The sequence below is a fragment of the Phoca vitulina genome, unplaced genomic scaffold (genome assembly GCF_004348235.1).
Source record: "Phoca vitulina isolate PV1807 unplaced genomic scaffold, GSC_HSeal_1.0 scaffold23, whole genome shotgun sequence".
In the NCBI taxonomy this organism is placed as follows: domain Eukaryota; kingdom Metazoa; phylum Chordata; class Mammalia; order Carnivora; family Phocidae; genus Phoca; species Phoca vitulina.
The window spans coordinates 9019055-9033384 of record NW_022589726.1 but is presented as its reverse complement, the minus strand read 5'-3'; the positions used below and the strand labels follow the sequence as shown (position 1 = coordinate 9033384).

Here is a 14330-nt window from a genome sequence, read left to right as displayed (position 1 = left end):
GCGCCCCTACCCATTTATTTTTAACTAGTCAGAACAACCCTAGAATCCTACCAAGACCAATCGCACAGATTTAGCATTTGATTGTAACATTGCCTGATACAGTCCTCTAGTTATTCATGAGTATGAACGTAGATCTTTTCTCTCCAACTAATTGAAAGCGCTCTCTCTGAAGGAAATCTTATAAATTGATTTGGCACGCCCAAGCCTAAAGGGTATGCTTGTCTTCCCAAGGTGCAGGACAAAACCCTGTAGATCGTCAGAGCTCAATCTGTGTAGGATAAATGAATGGGGGAGGCCCGCATCTTGAAACGTTGAAGAACAGAGGTGGAGGAACGCTAATTGTGCACCCTTGAAGCGTCATGACAGTGAAAGTACTGCTTCGTTTTTTACAGATCAGGAGTCACTTATTATAAATTAAGTTAGAGAGATGAGACAGGCATAGAAACTTGCCTCTAATAACCCTAGGTAACAACTTCCATTTTAATTTCAAACTCTAGAGAAGTCATTCTCTCTCCCTGCCCATTCACCCAAAGTAATGGTACACATTTGTGTGTATTTTTGCTCCAGCTACCCACAACTCAGAATCAAATTGTATATTCTTTATTGCAGTTCATATTCTCCTTCTCATATTTTGCTGTTGTATATTGTATGCTATAAACAATTTCAGATCTTATGGGGAAAGTATAAACAAAATACATAAACAGATATTGTAGACTGAATCACTGCAAAAAGGAACTGGGGAGAAATGTTCGGGTGGCTCACCACTTCTGAGGAACTCAATAGCAGCAAAGAAAAACAGTATTTCTTTTATTGGAGAGATTGTATTTAGTGACTAAGGAGAGAAGTGCCACCTGCTGACAAAATCTTAAACGACCTAGCATTCCAAGTTTTCTTAGAATCTGATCAGACATCTGTCTGATTCTTCATAACTTCATAGGTGGATAAGAAGGGGGCCCCAGAGGCATGACTGTTTCCTCTAAAATAAAGACTATCCAGGGGCGCCTGGGTGGCTCAGTCGTTAAGCATCTGCCTTCAGCTCAGGTCATGATCCCAGGGTCCTGGGATCAAGCCCTGCATCGGGCTCCCTGCTCAGCGGGAAGCCTGCTTCTCCCTCTCCCACTCCCCCTGCTTGTGTTCCTTCTCTCGTTGTGTCTGTCTCTGTCAAATAAATAAATAAAATCTTAAAAAAAAAAAAAAAGACTATCCCCTATCGAAACCACTCTACACAGTTTGTTGCCTCAAACCAACAGAAGGCAAAGGCCTTTTACCTTTGCCAAAGAGCTGCCTCACAAGAGCCGTTCGGAGGCAAATGACTACATCCGAAGTGAAATGTGAAGCCCAAGCAAGGGAAAAGACCTCATTCCAAGCTGCTATTTAGTGTCCGTCAGGCTTTTGCTCCATACTTGGGCCTAACAGATACAGAATAACTGCAGCAGGACTAGAAAAGACAGTATACCTGACCTATCTGCCAAGAAACCCATCATAAATGAGCTTGGTGACAAGGCTCTAGACTTGACAAACATTAAGATGAAGCCCGTGCAGAAGGGAATTTGACAAAAGTAGTGGTAGTTAAGGTGACCTCAGCTAAACTTTCAAGTTTGTGGCACACAGAAAAGGCAGCGTCATGGTTTTCAGGCACTGAGTGTTCTACACTGTTGCCAAGGTAACAACAAAGTGAAGTTCAGATCGCAGGAAAGGACCTTAATAGAGGGGATAGATCACTGGATTTGGAGTCAGGAGACCTGGATTACAGCACAAACCCTGTTGTTCGGTATCTGTGGGATTTCTGGAAAGTCTCTTAACCTTTTTGGACTTCAGTGTTTCATCATCCGTAAAATGAAACTACCAATACTTGCCTAGCCAACCAATGAGTTGGTATGAGGATCAAATGCAATGAATTATGAATTCTAAAAGCACTATAGACGCGTATTAATAATTTGTATTTCCTTATCTTTTGGTAAGCTTTATGTGGATAATTGACATAAATACATCCGAGATAGGCAATTACTCTTTATCTTCTAAGTCCATCTAAACTCAAGAAGCATTTAGTACAATTCCTGTGCAATAAAGCACTTAATAGATGTTTCTTGATAAAACTATCAAAAGTAATGGAACGGGGCGCCTGGGTGGCTCAGTCGTTAAGCGTCTGCCTTCGGCTCAGGTCATGATCCCAGGGTCCTGGGGTCGAGCCCCGCATCAGGCTCCCTGCTCAGCGGGAAGCCTGCTTCTCCCTCTACTAGTCTCTCTGCTTGTGTTCCCTCTGTCACTATGTCTCTCTCTGTCAAATAAATAAATAAAATCTTAAAAAAAAAAAAAAGTAATGGAACATTACTTACCCAGAACTAATCCCTAAGGCACTTTCCTTAACCAGAAGAACTTTCACCAGAAAGTAGCCTTAGGTTGAGGGATGGTCAATTCAATTAGTTTAAAAGGGCAGTAGTTATGAGCATAGGACTGTAGAGCCAGATGACCTGGGTTCAAATTTCAGCTCTCACATTCAGGAGCTAAATGATCTTGGACGAGTTAATTTCTTAGTGCCTTAATTTTCCCATCTGTGAAATGGGGTAATAGTACCAACTCCATAGGGTTATTATGAGGATTAACAATGTTCTGAAGTACTTTATGACAGGTACCTGAAACAGAGTAAATACTATTTAAGGGTTTTAAAAATAAATTGAACAACTGTGTGATTTCCTGGAGTATATATGGGCATTTGGTTCCCCATATACAAAGTAATACCAAATTCTTCTCTGTTGGATGCTAGCCTAACTTTTTAAACTTTAGATTAAAGCTCAAGGCAAAAATCGAATCTACATATATACACACAGACAAAAAAATGGCATTTTTAAGTTGTGATTTTGGTGGATAAGTGATCAGGGAGCCATAGGTCATAAGAACCCTGTAAGGATTTCAAACTAGAAATATTCTTCAATCCCAGGATCCCAAGTGTTCCCATCTCCCAATTTGAAACTAAAGACAGACAATGCACATAGAAAGAAACTTGCAATCTGTAGTAGGTAAATAGAACCTGAATTTTTAAAGGTGTCTGATTTAGGAATCTCTTGGTGTTTCTATTCAATATCAGTGGATACTGACCATTTAAAAGACTATTAACAGTTAGCAATCAACTGACATGGAGAAGAGATGTCATTATAATGAAGCCTAAAGGACTGTACAGTGTTTTGGACTAAAAATAAAAATTTTTTCCTTTGGGGCGCCTGGGTGGCTCAGTCGTTGGGCGTCTGCCTTCGGCTCGGGTCATGATCCCAGGGGCCTGGGATTGAGCCCTGCATCGGGCTCCCTGCTCCGCGGGAAGCCTGCTTCTCCCTCTCCCACTCCCCCTGCTTGTGTTACCTCTCTCGCTGTGTCTCTCTCTGTCAAATAAATAAATAAAATATTTAAAAAAAAATTTTTTTTTTCCCTTTACTAAATAATGCTTCAGTCCTCTAGTCTGCCTCAGGCTTCCTGCCTCACACCCACTTCCTCTAAGAAAAAACAATGATTGGACTAGGACCAGTAAAGACAGCTTACCTGACCTATTTTCCAACTTCTTTCTCTGCCAGGAAACCCATCTTGAATGAATGAGCTTTTGGTGACAATGGCACTGGGCTTAACAAGCATTGAGATGAAGCATATGAAGAAGAGAAGTTGACACAGAACTCAGGGGTTAGCAGCTCACAACTGTATTATTTTTGATTCAATTCAATGCATCTCACAAATATTTACTGAGAAATCACTATCCATAAACAGAATCAAGATAAGATTTATTTTCAGTCTTCAAGAATTGAGTCATAGGTAAGACAACCACACAAATTTAATACAAAACAAAAACATATTAGGATATATTCATGACATAAAAGAGGTTTAAAAAAAGCAACATCAAAGAAATGATTAAACAAACCTGGTTGAAGAAATCTGGAAAATGCTCATAAGGGACATAGCATTCAATAAATGCTCAAAGAGTGAATGAAACTATTTCTTTTTTCCTTTTATTAGAGTCAGTTTTTTTTTTTTTAATGTTTTTCTGCTTATGAAAATACTACATGGTCACTGTGGAGGATTTTTTTTTTTTTTTGCCTTTTTATTTTTTTATTTTTTACTTTTTAAAAAATTTAAATTCAATTAACATATAGTGTATTATTAGTTTCAGAGGTAGAGTTCAGTGATTCACCAGTCTTATATAATACCCAGTGCTCATTACATCACATTGTGGAGGATTTTTTAAAATCCAAAAATGTACAAGTATGAAAAAAAAATCATCTGCAATCTCAGCTGGTTTGAATCTCAGCTCTGCTACTTTCAGTTTCCTTATCTATAAAATAGGGTTAATGATAATACCTACCTCATAGAGTTGTTGTGAGGATTAATTTAGGAACACTTAAAGCTGTTTCTGGCATATAATAAATGCTCCAAAATGTTGGCAATTAATACGTAAAAACATTGCTATGTGCAAGTATACATGCTTTAAATTAAAATAATGACAATGTTATTTATCAACTTTTTAAAAAAGATTTTATTTATTTGACAGAGAGAGAGAGAGAGCACAAGCAGGGGGAGCAGCAGGCAGATGGAGCGGGAGAAGCACGGACTCCATTCCAGGACCCTGGGATCATGATCTGAGCCGAAGGCAGACACTTAACCAACTGAGCCACCCAGGCGTCCCTATTAACATTTTCATATTATTTTATGTTAGTCTCCGATGAGAAAGCCAGACTATAAAGTGGTCAAATTTAATCACCCTTTCTGGTCCTCTTCAGTTGGATTCCACCTAGTGCTTCTTTGTTTCCAAATAATGTAAGTTTTCAAAATTGAAAGATTTTTATAATCCTAGGTATTTTAATTACCATAAAGGGCCAATGTCGCTAGATAAACTATAGATAAGCTGTAGATACTAGGTAAATGGAATATACATAGACTGAATATATTAAAGATTTTGGAGCCACTCAGACTAGGATTAATATTGGGTCTTGATAGTCCATAGTTGAGGGACATAGGTAATGTAAGAATCAATCCACGCAATTATCTACTTACTGAGTTTTAACTACAGGCTGGCACTGTCCTATGTGCTAGACTCCAGAGATACACTGAAATAGGACAGGAATCCTTGCCTGACATTTTAAAATTACAGACGTGATGCAAAAGTGATGGAAAATATTGTATATATGAAATACATAGTGTAGTGTCTTGCACATGGTGGGTCACTAAACAAATGTAGCTGCTAAATTGTTACAGTACTTTTATTCTACTTCTTTTCCGAATTTCCCCTCCCAAGTTTTGTTTGTTCCTCACTATAGTTTGAGTGACTGCAACCAAGTCTGTATTCAGTAGTGAATAAGCAACAATGAAACCTAATCGAGCACTTATTGTGTGCAAACATGTATTATCCCAGTCCTCACAAGAACCCTTTGAGGTCAGTACTGTTGTTGTTCCCATTTTACAAATGAGTAAACTGAAATACAGCTAGATTATGTAAAGTGCCCGAAACTGAGGTCAAGTGTGGGAGGGGAAAGAGGGTGGGTTGGGGCGGGAATTCAAATGTAGACAACTTGAGCCAATACTGCCTCTGAATAAACAAAGTAACAGTACCAGAGAAGTAACCTACAAGAACTCCCTGAGAATGCTCTCCTTTTCATGAATGATAATATATTAGTACGTTTAAAGTGAAGTTTAAGAATTTTCAGCGCTCCTGAGAGGATAGTCACCCTCCCGGACCCTAAACACGTGGGACCATAGAAGTGCAATTAAATCACACGTGGTTTGGACTACGTCATCTGGATCTCAGGAGTTCGATACTCTAACCTACCAACTACCTAATGAAGCCTTTATGGAACATTCTAAGCACACCCGACCGGCGGCTAGGATCCACGCGAGACTCAGCGGCGTGGGAGGGACTCGCGCCGGACGCCCCATCCCGGCATGCACCACAGGCCTCGGCGAGCGTCCGGAAGCGCCCCCCTGCCCGTTGCATGTCGGGAGTTGTAGGCTCCCGGCCCGGGCCCGCGGGCTGCCGTCCGCACTCTCCATGAGGCTGCTGGTGCTGGCCCGCGCGGCGCCGACGCGGGGAGCGCGCTTCGCGCTGACTCAGCGGCGACGGAGGCGGCGGCGTTAGCCGGCCCCTCGCGCTCTTTCCCTTCCTGGGGCGCCGACCCCGCCCGCCTGCTTGCTAGCTTGCCGGCCGGGCGCCACGCAAGAGAAGGCGCCAGGGGACGCGGAGCGGCGCGCGGCCCCGGCCAGCTCGGTCTCCGGCGTTAGCGCTGCGGCCGTGGCGGAGGACGACGGCGACAAGGACGAGGGCCGCTCTCTCCGCTCCCTGCGTGCGGCGCCGCTCTGCTCCGCTGACCAGCCCTCGGGAGTGCAGGCGGGGAGGCGGGATGGACTGATAGGGAAGGTGACTCGGAGCTCGGGGGCGGCGGGACTAGGACCCCATGGGTCCGTGCGAGGCTGCGGGGAAGTTAGCGGGGAGGACTGGCCCGGGAAGCCCCCCCCGTTGGGGAGGGGTGCGGGCCGGGCGCCCTCCATGGCGGTGGCGCCCCGATGCTGGGCGGACTGGGTGGGGGTGGGTACGAGCTGCGGCCGTCGCCGCGGAGCGCGTCCCGAGTGCGTGGCCGCCCGTTGCTGGGTGTTTCATCACCCGAATTGCCACGAGGCTTCCTTTAGGGGAGGGACGGCGAGGGGGTGAGGAAGGGGCAAGGGCGGCCAAGGAGGGTTGGCATCGTCTGTGGCCCCTAATGTCGTGGAAGTGACCAGGCTCATTTGTAATAGCAGCGTGTCCCACTAGTTTCAACTGCGGAGACCTCAGACTTGCTTTGCTCCCCGCCCCCCACCCCGCCCCAGGACAAAAAGGAGAAAAGTGTTTATTTCTGTGTAGTAATTGCCAGCACAGACACGCCATTTCTTCTCGTCCCTTCTTCACAGTTCTGCAGGAGTAGACAAGCGTGATGTTTCCCAGTAACCAAAAGAAACGAGTACTTTTTGAAAGTACTAATTAGTTGTTACTGGGGGAAGTTACGTTTTATTAAAGCGACTTGTCAGCGTGGTGTTAAAAGACTGGAAAGATTCAGTCTTGGTCTTTGAACAGTCTTTAGTAGGTGTGGAGGAATTTCCCCAGATTGTTTGATCTATTTAATGGCTACCAAAGAAAAGTTCGGGCTTAATATTTTAAGTATGTTGCTTGCCTTTTCCCAAAACATTTACTAGACGCATAATTGAAGTGTTTATCGCATTGTAACAAATGTTTAAGCCTGCACGTCTATGCCACGTTAGAACATTGTGTTCATGCACAACCTTTAACTGAGGAACTGTTACCTTTTCTGCACAGGTGGTAACTTTTCAGTTGTTTGCACACATGTAGCTAATTCACCGTTTCATAGTTGTGTTCCACTGCATATTGATTATTATACAGGTTCCTTCTCTATGGGGGATTTTTTTCTGTACTGACAACTGTAGCAAGTTTATGTTTCCTTAGGTTATTTATTGGCCAGGTTTTTAAAGACCAGTGCTGTTTTGCTTGATAGAATTAAAGTGACTTGACCAAGCTTAAGCAGTTTTCCCTAAATTCAAAGAATCTCTTTAGGACTTTTTTTTTTTTTTTAAGATTTATTTATTTGACAGAGAGAGCACAAGCAGGGGGAGTGGGAGAGGGAGAAGCAGGCTCCCTGCTGAGAAGGGAGCAGGGATAGATAGATCCTAGGACCTTGGCTTGGGATCATGACCTGAGCCTAAGGCAGCCGGTTAACTGACTGAGCCACCCAGGTGCCCCTATAGGACTTTTTTTTTTTTTTTTTAAAGATTTTATTTATTTATTCATGAGAGACAGAAACAGAGGGAGAAGCAGGCTCCCAAGGAGCAGGAAGCCCGATGCAGGACTCGATCCCAGGACCCTGGGATCATGACCTGAGCCGAAGGCAGACGCTTAACCATCTGAGCCACCCAGGCGCCCCCCTATAGGACTTTTTTAAAAGATTTTATTTATTTATTTGACAGAGCACAAGCAGGGGGAGCAGCAGGCAGAGGGAGAAGCAGGCTCCTTGCTGAGCAGGGAGCCTGATGCAGGGCTCCATCCCAGGACCATCCATGGGATCATGACCTGAGCTGAAGGCAGCCGCTTAACCGATTGAGCCACCCAGGCGCCCCCTCATAGGACTTATTAATCTGGGATTCACAGAAACTCAAATTTTCTTTTTTGTGTTGCATTTTTCCAGGGAATCATTAAATTTTCTTGTCATTTTTGGCAGGGATAGGGGAGGAAAACCACTGCCTTTTTTTGTGTTTTCATCTGTTCAAATGTCCGTTTATTAGTATGAGATGATAAATCAAGACTGCTCCAAGTAGTTCCCATTTCCCATGTGACTAGCTCTGAATTATAAATAATCTGTTGAGGGCCCACTATGTGCCAGGCATCCTTTACATACCTTATCTCACTGAAGTCTTTGCAACTTTATGAGGTAGACCCTCTCTTTCCCACTTCATAGAGAGGGCTCTCTCTCACATTTCCTAGTTGTCCATATGGCCCCAGTTTGAAAATGACTAGATTGGAGTACAAACCCAGGTATTTCCAAACCCAAAGCCTATGTTCTGCTATGTCCTAGAGACATAATGAGGAATATTTAAGATGGTCCTTTCCGTTTAAGATTATAATGCGAGAACACTGGTAAGCAGGCAGTGACACGTTAGCACTCATGTGGGGCATTTAATCCAGTTTGGTAGAATTGGACAATAGGGGTCAAAGAAGTGTTCTTGAAAGAGGTGACCTCTAGGCTGAATTTTGAAGGACAGGCAAGGGTTAACCAAGTAACAAGAAAAGAGCAGTGAGTGCAAAGATGAAAGGCAGAATACCGCCGGCCTTGCAGGGTTGGGGTGCAGAATAGTGAGGAGTCATTCAAGAGTTTGCATCTTAACCCTGAGGGCAGTGGATCCTGCCTTGCTGTAGTCTGAACGTTTGATAGTAATCATAAGAGAAAGGGCTGAGCTTTTCTGAAGGGCTCTCAGCACATAACCTGACTTAACTTGTTTCAGGCAGGCCCAGGGGAAGACAGAAAAGCATGTTGTAGTTGGGGTCCTCTAGCCTGGGTCAGATACTGGCCTCACTGTTTCAAAAAGGCTGTGCGCCCCCACCCCCTGCCTTTAGTTTCTTGGCTTCTTTAGGCTCTGATCTTCTCTTTGGTTTATGATAATTAACCCCCCCCCCAAAAAAAAAAGCCCTATAGCCTTTTGATGGGAATAGTAGGCATGGTCTCCCTACCTCATAGGTATTGAGAGAATAAATGTGATTTTCACATCATTTAGAATTTGTTCCTTGTTCCCTCAGTTACACATTCTATCAAAAACCAGGTTGCCTTTTGGGGCTTAATCATGTTCTTATTTGAGAATGTTAGACCCTGTACTGTGAAAAAGTGCATTGCTTTCCAAAGACTAAAAAAAATGTTCTTAAATAAGAGTAGTCAGTATTAAGTTCTGGTTTATCAATTTTTATAGCTACTATTAAAAAATGTTTTTGAAATACATTTCTAAAATTGTCCAGAGAGTCTGTTGTTTAAAAGTTAAATGACTGGTTTTTCACTCTTCCACTCCTTCCTCTTTCATTTGACCTACCTTGAAGTACTTGATAGACACTCCAGTAAGGATATTGAACTCCAAGGTTACTATTTAATCAGCCATTCTAAGTTGTTTTTTTTCCTAAAGGTCTGTGATATTGGTAAATGGAAGTAAGCAAATTAGTATAATAAGATAATCTAGATTTGTCATATTTTAATATAGTTGCAGAGTTGCATTTTTAAGTACTGGGGATGATTACACTGCATAAATGAGATGCTTCTATTTAAAGTAGAAAAGAATTACTTTGTATACTTGATGATCTTGAAGAATAAGAAAATTTGAGAACATTAATTGCATATGTTAGATTTTTAGAAATTACACATTTGTGGGATATTTAGTAGGCCTATTCTTCTGAGACTTAAGTTCCTTTAGTTGTAATTTTGGGTAGTTTCAAAAGAAGTTCTTTCAACATTTACACTTATTTGCATAATGTCATCCACTTGTTACGATATTCTGGATAAGCATCAGTTTTGTATCAAGTATTGTTTTCTTTGATCTTTTTTTGTGTGTGTGCAGATGTTTGTGGATTCTTCTGTGGGATCAGAGGGCACGCCTATTGTAATCAGAAAACTCCAAGAATAGCAGCAGGGATGGATGAACAGGCTCTTTTAGGGCTAAATCCAAATGCTGATTCAGACTTCAGACAAAGGGTAAGTTAACTTAATCATTTTTTAAAGATTGTTACCACAGATTTGCATTAGAGGACTTGAATTTAAAAACAAAATACATTTGATGGTAAAGGTTTCATTTGAGTAGAAATGAAGAGAGGCAAATTTGAGGTACTTGAATATATTCTGAATACAGAAACGGTAAGCATTGTGATTGATGTTCTTTTTAGTTGGCTCAGCAAAGGTATTAAAATCTCATGTGATTCAAGGCAGCTCTTTATGTCACATCAGTCATTATTTCTAATTATTTAGAAGTTGCAGTGCAAAGGATTGCTCGAGGAACTTTCCATAGTGGCAGACATGCATATTTTATCTTTATATTTCCTGGCTTGGTCTGGACAAGTTGTTTAACCTTCATGTTAGTGATATTTAGCGTCCTTGTTACTTAGTCCAGGCAGACATGTAAATTAGAGGTTATGATATGCCATGTCTTAGGTTACATAAAATGATTAGATAACAAGGAATCCATTATGAGGTGCTGGGATATTTGAGCAAATATAAACAATTAAACACAATGTAGGCTATACCTGTAATCATGGCTATAGCTGAACAATAAAAGAAGAATTTAAAGAATAAGCCTATAATTAAGTTTTTTTAAAGATGTGGGTGTTTTGAAATACAGGGTAAGTGGAAGGAGAACCATTTTCTCTTTCTACTTCTCATAGCAAAGGATATTTTTTATAAATGAGCTAAATGAGGGTAACAGTCTCACTAAATATTATTGCAGTTTTTGTTGTCCTTTTAAGGAGAATTTTTTTTTTAAGATTTTATTTATTTTTGCGAGAGAGAGATTGCACGGGAGTGAGTGCATATGAGCCGGGGGTGGGGAAGCAGACTCCCCGCTGAGCAGGGAGCCTGATGCAGGACTCGATCCCAGAACCCTGGGATCATGACCTGAGCGAAGGTAGATGCTTAACCTAACCGACTGAGCCACCCAGGTGCCCAAATTTTACTTAAAAATTTTTTTTAAGTAAAAAAAAATCTCAAGTAGTTTCTCACATGGTTCCATGCCTCTGCTGTTACATAAGTAACCAACCATCCACATAAAGGTAAATAACAAGAATTGAGATTTAAATAATCTGGCTAGTTACAAGATACCTAACAAACTAGTTAGGACATCAAAAGACATTTAAAATCCATGTTTTCTGGGTGTAGACAAATTTCTTTATGTAGGAGTTTAAGCTACCTACCTTCAAAGCCTTAGTCACATAGTTGAAGTATCATAGATTTTTTTTTTTTTTTTTTTTTTAAGATTTTATTTGCTTATTTGACAGAGGGAGACACAGAGAGAGAGGGAACATAAGCAGGGGGAGTGGGAGATGGAGAAGCAGGCTTCCCTCGGAGCAGGGAGCCCGATGCGGGGCTCGATCCCAGGACCCTGGGATCATGACCTGAGCCGAAGGCAGACGCTTAACGACTGAGCCACCCAGGTGCCCCTGAAGTATCATAGATTTTTACCTTGGTATTGCATGGCTATAACCTTTTACTATTTGTTTAATTATTAAATAGCCTTTTCTGTTGTTTCTTTAATGATCCTTTATGGAAATCATTTGTTTTTTATTAAATACCACTATCCAACAGATTTTTTAAATGTGCAATGATCTTCTTTTTCAGAAAAGTAAATCCAATGCATTGTTAGTGGTCTTAATATAAAATTATGCTTTTTATCAATAAAAACGAGTTCTATCAGTTACAGGTTTATGTCAAGCATCCAAATTCAGGCTTAATTTGATATCCCATTAAGCCAACCTGAGTAACAGAATTAATTAGGATAAAAAGGAATCTTAAGGAAAGTGAATTCTGATAGTTCTGATGTTGGAAATCAAGAGTAGTGGAACACTAAATCATTTTGATCATAACTGTCTGCCAACTCCAATTCTCAGTTGTCTGGCTATAGTTCATTTTTTTTACAGGGACAGTAGCTAAAGTGACTCTGTTGCCACTTAGAGGCAATAGAGCGTTAGAGAAAAGGTATGAAATAGAGGAAAAGGTGATAAAAGCTTTGACTTGTTCATAATTGCCACAAAATTTCACTTAAAAATGCTAGTAAATGGGGCATCTGGGTAGCTCAGTTGGTTGAACTTCCGACTCTTGGTTTCGGCTCAGGTCATGATTACAGGGTTGAGGGATCGAGCCCCGCATTGGGGCTGCATGCTGAGCTGAGAGTCTACTTGAGATTATCTCTATTCTCTCCCTCTGCTCCTCCACCCACGCTCTCTCTCTCTCAAATAAATAAATCCTTTAAAAAAATGAAAATGCTAAAAATGCATGCATTCAGAATGCAAAGACTTTAAAACCTGAAAACTCTCAGGTTATTTTCACTTTTTTAATGGAATCAATGTCTTTGGCTTAAAACTTGCTATTATTTAAAGAAAACGGTATGTCAGTGATAATTCTAGCAGCTGAATCCCCCCCTTCTTTTTTTGGTAAGTGAAATATTAGGTGGTAATGCAGCATACATGATTGACTTCCACCTTGCCCTTAAATGGGACACTAAATGTTCCTAAAAGAAACCCCAGGTTTCATGGAATACTGTTAGACAACAACTGGGTTGTCGCCTGTGTTCTTCTGTTCTTAATTTCCAAAGATAACCATTATTTATTTTTAACATAGTATTTGGTGATCTTCATCTACTTATCTTCATTTACTTGGTTCTTTATCAGTGGGAGCAGCCAGTGAGACCACATATGAAAACCCATTCCCTCATTCATACAACTGTAATAGAGCTTTTTTGCTTTTTTGCTTTAAAGGAAAAAATTTTACATCTTGACTTTGTGTGTATAGGCAGACATATATAAGTCTATTTTTTATATATATAGTATATGTATACACAACTAAAACAATTTACACAAAATAATAGTTATTTTTATTATGTGCAGTGCACTCTGATATTCTGTCATTTTTTGATTGCTGATCAAGACCTATAAAATTGATTTCAGGGGTGCCTGGGTGGCTCAGTCAGTTCAGCATCTGCCTTTGGCTCAGGTTGTGATCCTGGAGTCCCGGAATCGAGTCCCGTGTCGGGCTTCCTGCTGGGGCAGGGAGTCGACTTCTACCTCTGACCCTCCCCCTTCTTGTGCTTTGTCTCTCTCACTCTCACATAAATAAATAAAATTGTAAAAAATATGTATATATATTAAAAAATATTAAAATTGATTTCATCACCAGTGGGGCACAAACCACAGTTTAAAAAAATATTTACTAATTAAAATTAGGTTACTCTAGGGCGCTTGGGTGGCTCAGTCGGTTAAGTGTCTAACTCTCAATTTCAGCTCAGGTCATGATCTCAGGGTTGTGAGATAGAGCCCTCCATTGGGCTCTGTGCTGGGAGTGGAGCCTGCTTGGGATTCCTTCTTCTGCCCTCTGCCCTTTCCCACCCCCCCCTTAAAAAAATTAGGTTCCTCTAATGCTTAATGTTCCTTCTACTTCGTTTTAAAGTTTGATCAGTACATCAATTGCTTTAAAATTATCTAGCACTGTTTGTGTGTAATTTTCTTGACTGAAATACTTCTCACAGGTTATTAGGATTACTATTTGTCCATTGTCATATGTGACATCTGCATCTGTCATTGAAGCCAGTTGCAACATGCTAATGGAAAAGAGTGGCAGAAGTCATTCCCATTTTCCCAACAATCTGGTAAAGAGCACATGGACTTGGTGCTGCATCCATTCTAGAGTATACTTACTCTTTTTTTTTTTTTTTTAAGATTTGATTTATTTATTTGATAGCACAGCAGGGGGAGTGGCAGGCAGAGGGAGAGGGAGAAGCAGGCCCCCCGTGGAGCAGGGAGCCTAATTCGGGGCTCGATCCCAGGACCCCAGGATCATGACCTGAGCTGAAGGCAGACGCTTAACCAACTGAGCCACCCAGGCGCCCCTAGAGTATACTTACTTTTATAACAATGCCCTGAATTCATGAAATGAGAAACATTTCCTAAAGGTTTTCAATTATTCATACTTTTCCAAAATTCATATCATGCAGTTGGACTCTAATTTTGGTTTGGGTTTGTTTTTTTTTAAAGATTTTATTTTTAGTTTTATTATTTTTATTTTTAATTAATTATTATT

General features: G+C 41.0%; 1 protein-coding gene across 1 annotated transcript in view; it reads left to right on the top strand.

Annotated features, from left to right (window-relative positions):
* The first annotated feature begins 5987 nt into the window (after positions 1–5987).
* XPOT (exportin for tRNA) overlaps positions 5988–14330 on the top strand; it is a 44247-nt gene continuing 35904 nt past the window's right edge. Inside the window, exons 1-2 of the mRNA XM_032420210.1 lie at positions 5988–6388; positions 10111–10244. Coding sequence (XP_032276101.1) covers positions 10185–10244 — 60 coding nt within the window. The 5' untranslated portion in view covers positions 5988–6388; positions 10111–10184. The remainder of the gene's footprint in view (positions 6389–10110; positions 10245–14330) is intronic.